Below are 10,091 nucleotides of genomic sequence, written 5' to 3'. Positions count from 1 at the left end.
AGTAATTAGGGCTTTATTTGTTTATGTCAATATCGTAATATTAAGCTTAATAATTCTTAAGTATGTTTTTAATTAACTTCTTTATTAAAAAGTTTTATTTGTGTCTAAAACATTGTATTAATAAGATTGTGTTAAGTAACAATACACAATTATGTGCGTTTGTATGTTTATCTGTTTTTGTATATAAATTAAGTCTAAATTTTAAGATTTTTATATTTCTTTAGATAACATATTTAAACATAAATAATGGTGAGAAATTGTGTTCGAAAAATACAAAGAGAAGCAACAAATGATAGAATAAAGTCTGCATTACACGCTATGAAAATGGGTCGCAGTCTGACCATGGCTTACTATATAACAGGCCTAGCCAACGCGCGGCTAGCGTAAAAAACTGGAGGCAAGATAGTTTTAAATTTGAAAAACTAATAAGCAGTTTTACAAAATAAATACGGGGGTGGTTTTTTTTTGTAACAATAATAATTATAAAACATTAATAAATAATTATTATAAAATTAACAAAATAATTTTCATTTAAAATTTTGTTTAATAAAATTACTTTAAGTTGAATATATATATACATAAGTTTAATATTTTTATAAAAGTTACAATAATCAAACACCCGTAATCATTTTAACTAACTTCCAAATTTAAAAAAAAAAGTTAGTTGAGAGGTGAAGGATTAAGCAAAGAATTTAATTAAGTATTTAAAAAATGGTTCGTCGATGTTGTGTAACAAAATGCAATGGCAATTATAATCCTCAGAATAGAGTTAAAACATTTAGACTTCCAAGAAACATTGAAAAACGAAAACGTTGGATTGTTATAATAAGATAATGTTCCTGATACTAATAACACCGTAGTATGTGAAAGACATTAGCCAAAAAATTATTCAACTGTTACTGATTATGGAAAGCTGAGACCTCGTGATGCTCCGTCAGTATTTGATTGTATAAAGCCAAGCTTAGTTCCGACTGTACCCATGCCACTTAGAAAAACATCAAATAGTCTTAATAGTGTTCGCTGGCAAGAAGAGGACGAGTTAGCAATATTTAATTCACAAGAAAAAATAGAAAGTATTAATGTTTTATATGAAAAGTTAAAAACTAATAAATTTAATTTTGCTATTATTAATTATTTATGCACTAATATATTATATATTCAGTCTTCAGACTTTTTAAAGGAAAGTGCTATTGCTAGATTTCTTCTTTGCATATATAAAGATCTCACTTTTGAAGCATTTCATTGTGGAGTTAAAATTAGTGTTATGACTTTATCATCTAACCGAGTTTATATTATGAACAAATTTTCTCATATCCAAGAAGCATTAAGATTTTTAAATTGTTGTGAAATAACACCCAAAAAAGAAGTTGTATATTAACAAATTTTGTCAATGAATAAAACATGTATTGGGGGAAAAAAGTATCCAATTGAAACAATTGTGCGAGCATTTGAGTATTTTTCTCTTTCACGATCAGCCTACAATCGCATCAGAGGAGATTTTGAACTTCCAAGTTTACGTACTTTAGGAAGAATTACATTTAAATGTAAATCTTTAGATGATACCACTTATATCAGACATATTTTCTCCAATCTTAGAGATGATAGACAAAAAACATGCATTTTACTTCTTGATGAGGTTTATGTTAAACCAATGTTGCAGTATCATGGTGGCATAGTATTTGGTAAATCAGTTAACAAACCTCATCTCTTAGCAAACACAGTACTGAGCTTTTTGGTTGTAAAATTGTTTAATGGACCAAAATTTCTTTACAAAATGTTACCAGTCAGAGAACTTGATGCTGAGTTTCTTTTTGAACAGACAACCCTGATTCTTGATGCAATTAAAAATAATGGGGGCAATGTTGTTGCTATTGTCTGTGATGGTAACAGAGTCAATCAGAAGTTTTATAACTTTTTTGAAAAAAAAGAAGCACGGTGTACTAAAGATAATATTTTTCTTTTATTTGATTATGTTCATTTATTAAAAAGTATACGTAATAACTGGATCACAGAAAAAACTCAAGAACTTGAATTTTATATTGATGGAGAAAAAAAAACAGCATGGTGGGTTGATATTATTAATTTGTATAAGCTAGAAATGAAAAACATTGTCAAAATGTCTAAATTAACAGAAATTTCTGTTAATCCAAATCCAATTGAAAGACAAAAAGTTATCACTTGTCTGCAAGTGTTTTGCGATGAAACATTGTCAGCATTAAAAAGTCATCCAGACCTGCGTGAAAATGAAGGGACGATTGTTTTCATCTCTAAAGTCGTTGAATTTTGGAAAATTTGTAATGTTCACAGTCCATATGCAGACATTTGTTTGAAAGATTCTAATCGAGCTGCTATTGCTTCTGCTAATGATGACAATTTAAGCAAACTTTCTGCAATGGGTGATTTTGCAATACAAATGAAAAAAATAGAAAAAGGAAAAAGAGTCAAATTACTAACAAGAGACACTGCTAATTGTTTAGCTCGGACCTGTTATGGTTTGGTTCACTTGTCAAAATATCTTTTAGATACAACTCATCAGTATGTATTATAAGGCAACTTTACAACAGATCCATTAGAAATGCTCTTTGGAAAATTAAGACAAGGCTCAGGAGGAACTTATTTTATTTCCGTTCAACAAGTTCTTGAAAAAGTAACTATATATCGTACTAAGTTGCTATTAAAGTTTGAGAAAAGTTCAGATGTGTTAGCCAATCTAGGTTCAGATCACTCTTGTCCAAAATGTAAATTTTTACCAAGCGAGGGTATTTGCAACGTTATTGACAATTTACCTGCTCTGTGTGATTCATTGACTGTTGATATTAAAATGTCATTAGTTTATATTGCTGGGTACATTATTAGTGAAGATGAAAATCCAGATGACACCTTTTATTTTTATGAAGCCTATGGAAATTTAATAAAGGACATAAATCGAGGAGGTTTAACAATTCCTGGTGACAAAGTCTGTCAATGGGCAACTTACTGTTACATTCTTTTTTATGAAGTATATAATGACACTTGTCCGTCATCACTGTGTAACCTCCTTATGATGCTATCAGAATTTTATTCATTAAGTATGCAAAGACATCATGGATTAACAATGACAAATATTTTATTTAATAATTATTGTCGACTCTATTCACCTCGTTCCCACAAGGAGCCAAAGCAGAAGTTGATAAAACTCAACGCAAAGTAAAATTTTTGCAACGTTTTTAACAAAAACTGTAAAAGAGTGTTTAGTAAAATATCTAAAAAGCTTGTATTTACTTTTTATTCTCTAAAGATTTTATCTCTTTTTTCTCAAAAATTTATTTTTAATACTTAAAAAACCCATTAATAAATTTTGTGGTAAATGCTAATATGAAATTATAGCAAAATATAAATCTATATATACTAAATTGTTTAAACATAATTAGTTTTATATACATTCAAATTAATTTAAAATTTTTATAAATGTTATTCGTTAGTTATATTACAATGTTAGTTATAAACAAATTTAAAAAAAAAAAAGACTAATAAATTCATCTTTTCACTTTTTATAAGTTAATTTTAGTAGATATATCATACAAATATTATATTCATGCGAAAATCACCTAACTGAAAATGTAAACTACTGCAAAGTAATATTTTTAATCTTGCCTCCAGTTTTTTACGCAAGCCGCGCGTTGGCAAGGCCTGTTATATAGTAAGCCATGAGTCTGACAAATGTTGCATCAGACTTTAGTATTAACTAAAAAATATTACAACGTCATCGTGACGGAAAAGTAAAGGTAGTTGGTGGTCTGTCTCTGAGTGGAAAATCTCCTGTTTTAAGTAAAGAATTTGAATTAAATATTGTTATGCAAGTTCAGATTATGGAAAGAGCATTATTTGGCTTGACAACAATAGATGTGCGTCGTGTAGCATATGATTTTGCAACACAAATGGGCATTGATAATCCTTTCAATTACAACTCAAAAATGGCCGGATCGGATTGGGTGAGAGAACTCATGTCTCGCAATGCACAACTTTCTATTCAAACACCATAAGCCACCAGTGTAAGCAGAGCTGCTGGCTTCAATAAGCCAAAACTAATGCAATTTTTTTTCAATATACAAATCCTTATTTGAGGAACATAAGTTTTCAGACAAACAGCTTTGGAATATGGGTGAAACTGGAATTACTTATGTCCATAAGCCAGGAAAAATAATTGCAAAAAAGGGAAACAACAAGTTTCAAAAATAACTAGTGGAAAAAGAGGTGACAGTTGTACTGTAACAGTTGTGTGTGCAATGAGTGCCAGTGGTGCTTATGTTCCACCATTGTTTTTACTTCACCGTAAGAAAATGACAGATAGGTTGGCCGTTGATGCACCCCAGGTTCAATTATTAGAGTTAGCTCCAGTTGGTGACTGGAGACTCCAATGGTACGGACTGATTCATCTATATTCATTAAATGTTTAAACATTTTGTAGCTGTGACTAATGCATCTAAAATTAATGAGTAATTAATTTTACTTGATGGTCATCATATTTACAAAACACTTGAGGCCATTAACTTATGTTGCGACAATGGCGTTCATCTCATAACTCTTCCACCTCATAGTACACACAAGATGCAACCTTTAGATCGTACATTTTTTAAACCAATAAAAGTTAGCTACATTACAGAAGTTGGATGTTATCCAATCAGAGGCGTAGAACTTCATTTTTTGACATGATGGGTATTTTTGCAACTGTCCATAATTTTACTGTTAACATTGACAAAGCAATCAATGGGTTTAGATGCTCTGGTTTATATACAATAAATGAGTTTACTTTTAATGATGAAGCCTATGATGCAGCTTTGCTTACTAATGAGGCTAAGCCTTTGGAAATCTGTCAGCAACCACTTGTTTTGTCTGATTTGTCCTCTTGTTGCACTAATACAGTCACCAGTTGTTTTGAGCACAACAAATGCCGCTGCAAAATTGAAGGGTTTTATTACAAAAGAAATAACACAATTAAATGATGTAGTTCTACTGCTTGAGAAAACACCAGAGAGTCCGCTGAAAATCTTACTTCATCACCTTTCAAGAAGCGACTAGAAGAGCATGAAAACAATGTAAAAGAAAAGCAACAAGCAGCCATAATGCAAAAAACAAATGATGCACTCGATAGGAAAAATGAAAACAACAAATTTGAGGACAAAAAAAGTAAAGCCTGAAAAGCAGAAAAAAAAACTGAATGAATATAAGAAACCAAAGACAAGAAAGAAAAATATGCTTTCTGCCTCCGAATGTATTACTGATACAACTTTATGGAACAAATCGTCGCATGAGAATTATAGGGTTCTAACTGAATTTTTTTATGTTAAAAGAATCTAACAATTCAAGTTTTAATTGATAATTAATAATAAAAACAAACAACTTTAAAAATATTATGAATAATAATATATTTTTAATAATGAAACCATAGTAACATAAACGACTTGTAATTTATAACTATACAGAATAATAGCATTAAAACATTTTAAAATTAAATATCGAAAGTTAAGTTCTAACAACATAAAAAAATGCAGATAGAACCCTATAATTCTCATGCGACGAAATGCTTTTATGCATAAAATGTGCCACCATTCGATGATTGGACAGACACAATGTATTAAATAGGCCTTGTAATAGGCATTTCACTAAGGCCTTGTAATAGGCATTTCACTGCGTAACGAAAACGCTTAATGCATTTTAAAGTAACTTGGTTTAGCTGACATATTTATATCGTTAAAGGTTGAATTGCGTCACAATAGCAATTTCAAGTTCCGCATTGTTATTTTCAAACCGCGTTAAGACAATTTTTTATTTATTATTATTATACGTCATTAAGACAATTTTTTCTTTCTATTATTTAACTTTTTACAGTTTTAACAGTAAAACAAAAGTTACAAACAAAATTTAAACTCGTATTTAAAATAGATTATAATTATTTTTCCTTGAACGTTTTAAAAATCTATTATTTGCTTTATTAATAAACCAAAAATAAACTGTAATATAGTACACTTTAGTTTTGGTTTATGCTGACTATTAACCTGTTGATCTTGGTCGTTTGCTTTTGCTTCTTTATTTTCCTTTAGGTCATTTGAAAATTAGATCGCATTTCTGTGTGAAATTCCGAGAAACGTTATCTTTTTTAATGTCACATGTCCCATTTATATAATGAAATGCGGATGTTCTTATTATTCCTTTGGTATTGGTCAAGATATTATCTTGATAAAGCGCAGATATATTACAGAAGATTTTTGCAACATACTTAATTCCATTCTCTTCAGCAGTTTCTGTACAAAAAATTTCTGAAAGATTCCATTTTTTAAAAGTTTTTTAAGTGTTTTTATTCACAATGTTATCCATTTGATAAATAATGATAATTTGATAAATTTAAAAAAAGTTTAATTTTGTTGAAAGCCATTGTAAACATAAAACCCCTTAGGAAATAACAAGTACCTATCATGAGCATTATTAAAATTAAGTCGCCATTTCCTTTTTTTTAAAGCAATTCTAGAAAACAAGTTAAAGGCGCATTAAACGAAAGCCAACCTTACTAAGTGTAATAATTATTTTACTTTAAATTATAAATATTGCAACCACATGTGTCTTTAATTTTTATTTCTAAATGAGGCCACGTATGAAACTTTCTTATCCGATAGTCATTAACTAAGTAACATTTTAGTTGTGAGCAATGTTACAGTTCCTGTTACCAAAGAAAGATCCATAAAATCATCGTGAATTCAGGGAAAACATTTTTATACACAAGAAAAAAATAATATGCTAAATAGTATCGTTTTTTTCGTAACGTATTTGTTATAAATATTATATTTTACATAAATTTTTATAAATATCATTAAAGAGGTAATTTGAGTTTAAGTACTTAAGTAACCAAATCTGGTCAATCATTTGCAATCTGCCCCGGATACAAATTTTCAGTCATTTTCACGCCACAAAATTTGCAATCTCAGACGGATATTAATTTTCATCATTTTCACGCCATTTTTGATTGAAATTAAAAGTAATAAAAGATTTGTTTTTATTTTGTTTCTTCCTAATTGTTGTTACAAGTTTTATTTATTTATAACTACAATTTCATACTACTTTTAAAGAACTTGACTTTGGTCAAATATTCGTCAATTACTCATAATCTTGTTCAACATTTCTAATCGACGTTCTTTCTACGATCAGTCTAAAAAAATTATTGATAATAGAAAAACTTTTAAAAAGCAACTTTGACACAAAAAAGTTATTTATTTCATAATTTTCAAAGTCTATTGTCGACTATTCCCTCTACTTAAGGAGGATAGGTTTGCCGGAAGGGCGACAACCCCCTTCTCACACTACCCGTGAATTCGGCCCTGGGTTTTGCCAATCGATGATCAGACAATACTTTAATCAAAAAAGTACTTATGATTAACTTAAATAATTTAAATTAATCATGTGTACTTTTTTTATGTATTTTTTAATTAAATATGATGAAAAGTTTAAACTTAAAACACTTTATTTTCTGGAATTCATTTTTAATAAAAAAAAAAAATTATTAAACAAACTTCTTTTTTTCTAACTAAAAATCAATTAGTTTACAATTGCGGTTAAATGCTTTTAGTTACGACCAAATATCTTCTGAATAAAACGTCATATAAACGACATCGAAGATAAATATTCCAAAAATTCAAAATTTGTTCAAAAAATATTCAAAACATTATTATTCCAAAAAATATGTTTTCGCATAACGTAAAACTGCTGAACGCGAAGGCAAAACGTCTTTTCGCACGTAAAATGTTAGCAGCGTTAGCAGCGTAAAGGCGGCTTTCCACGGAGCGAATTAATTCGCGTGAAGCGAATTAATTCGTGTCTAATTTTTCGCTGAACCAGAATTTTAATTTCCACGTAAATTTAGCGTAACTTTTAGCGCGCTTTTTGGAAAACATGTTGATGAAAAGAAGATTGTTGTTAGTTCGAAGAAAATTAATTATTTTAAATATGATGCAAATGAAAAGAGAAAAAGAAAAGAATAAAAAACGATTTTGGGTAAGAAAAGTTTATGCCGAACGCCTACAGAAAGGAGAGTTTCATTTGTTAGTACAGGATTTACGTTTACACGACCAGGAATATTTTTTTAAGTATTTTCGTATGTCTCCAACAACTTACGAAGAGTTGCTTTCGTTCGTAGCACCTGTCATTGTAAAACAGAGAACTACCATGAGAGACCCTGTTAGTCCTAGTGAAAGGTTGGCCGTAACACTTAGATTCCTTGTAACAGTTGATGCTCAGTGTACTATTGCTGCAAGTTACAGAATCAGCGCTTCTACTATCAGTAGGATTATTAGTGAAACGTGTGCTGCTATTTGGAGTTCATTGAAAGAGAGAAACTATCTACACGTTCCATTAGAAAAACAAGAATGGAAAACAATTGCAAAAGAATTTGAAAATATGTGGAATTTTCCGCATGCTATAGGTGCAATAGATGGCAAGCACATTGTTATGCAAGCTCCTCATAATAGCGGATCAGAGTATTTTAACTATAAGAAAACGCATAGCATAGTTCTTCTAGCTGTTTGTAATGCTAAATACGAATTTACTATGGTAGACATTGGTGACTCTGGAAGGCAGAGTGATGGTAGTGTTTTTAATAACTGCAGTCTTGGTTATGCAATTGAAAATAATAAATTGAATATTCCTGATCCAGAAAAAATTGGTAACTCAGATAAAATACTACCGCACGTTTTAGTGCTGACGATGCTTTTGGTTTAAAAAGGCACATGATGAAACCATATCCCAATCAAAACATTCTTTTAAAACAAAAAATATTTAATTACAGACTTTCAAGAGCCAGAAGGGTTATAGAAAATACATTTGGTATTGCTACATCACGTTTTCGAATTTTTCGCAGACCAATTATTGCTAATCTCGAAAAAGTTATTTTAATTACACAAGCGATTGTAGCCTTACACAACTTTCTAATGAAAAAAAGGTCAGCAAACAATTATCTCTACTGCCCCACAAATTACACTGATATCGACGGTCCTGCTGGGTTTAGACCAGGTGATTGGAGGCAAGATAATTCATGTTCTGCTGCACTGCAACCACTGTCATCAGGTTCTAACAACTACTCAAAAGATGCAAAGCAAGTTAGAGATGACTTTAAAGAATACTTCAATTCACCAGAAGGTGAACTCGAATGGCAATTAGACTTAGTAAATAGAAAATCATAAAGAAATCGCTTTAAAAAACTGTTAACAAGTCAATTCTTATTTTTTTTAAAAAGTTCTAAAGCGTTCTAGAATTTCTGTAAATTTCTATAATTTCCATAAAGTTTCTGGATTTAAATATATATGTTAATACTCTTGATAAACATTTAGAAATTCATTTGAATGTTATTACGTATAATTTATTTTATTTGTATCTGTAACACAGATAAAAATAAGGCATTAGCAAATATAAAATATATAAAAGTAGATTTAAAAACATTTAGGTGAAAAGCAAATATAAAATACATAAGTAGATTTAAAAAAATAAATTTAAGGTAAAAAGTCTCCATAGTAAACCATGTAGTTTAAGGGTAGTTGCTATCAACTATTTGTCAAAACATTACGACACTTTATATTCTGATATTTTATTAAGACAAAGTTAGTAATGTTAACAACTGATATGATAAAAAGATTTTTAGAGTAAGTTATAATATAATATAATATACATATATATATATATATATATATATATATATATATATATATATATATATATATATATATATATATATATATATATATATATATATATATATATATATATATATATATATGTATATATATATATATATATATATATATATATATATATAATATATTTATACATTTATGTATATATTTATTATATATATATATATAATAATAATATATACCTAATATAAACCTATATATATATATATAATAATATATACCTAAACACTTTATCGTAATTGTATATATATATATAATATATATATATATATATATATATATATATATATATATATATATATATATATATATATATATACATATATATATATATATATATATATATATATATATATATATATATATATATATATACAT

At 28.6% G+C, this 10,091-nt stretch overlaps 1 protein-coding gene across 1 annotated transcript; it reads left to right on the top strand.

Moving 5' to 3' along the window:
• Positions 1-7,974: 7,974 nt before the first annotated feature.
• On the top strand, positions 7,975-8,745 carry LOC136074697 (uncharacterized). Its single transcript, XM_065787038.1, has one exon. It carries the CDS (start codon positions 7,975-7,977, stop codon positions 8,743-8,745), a length of 771 nt encoding a protein of 256 aa, XP_065643110.1.
• The last annotated feature ends 1,346 nt before the right edge of the window (positions 8,746-10,091 follow it).

Source organism: Hydra vulgaris, chromosome 01 (genome assembly GCF_038396675.1).
Source record: "Hydra vulgaris chromosome 01, alternate assembly HydraT2T_AEP".
Classification (NCBI taxonomy): Eukaryota; Metazoa; Cnidaria; class Hydrozoa; order Anthoathecata; family Hydridae; genus Hydra; species Hydra vulgaris.
The sequence above is the reverse complement of the archived record's forward strand: the minus strand, read 5'-3'. Positions and strand labels throughout refer to the sequence as shown.

Coding starts and splice junctions, on each gene's coding strand:
- LOC136074697 (XM_065787038.1), top strand. CDS start 7,975: ATGATGCAAATGAAAAGAGAAAAAGAAAAGAATAAAAAACGATTTTGG.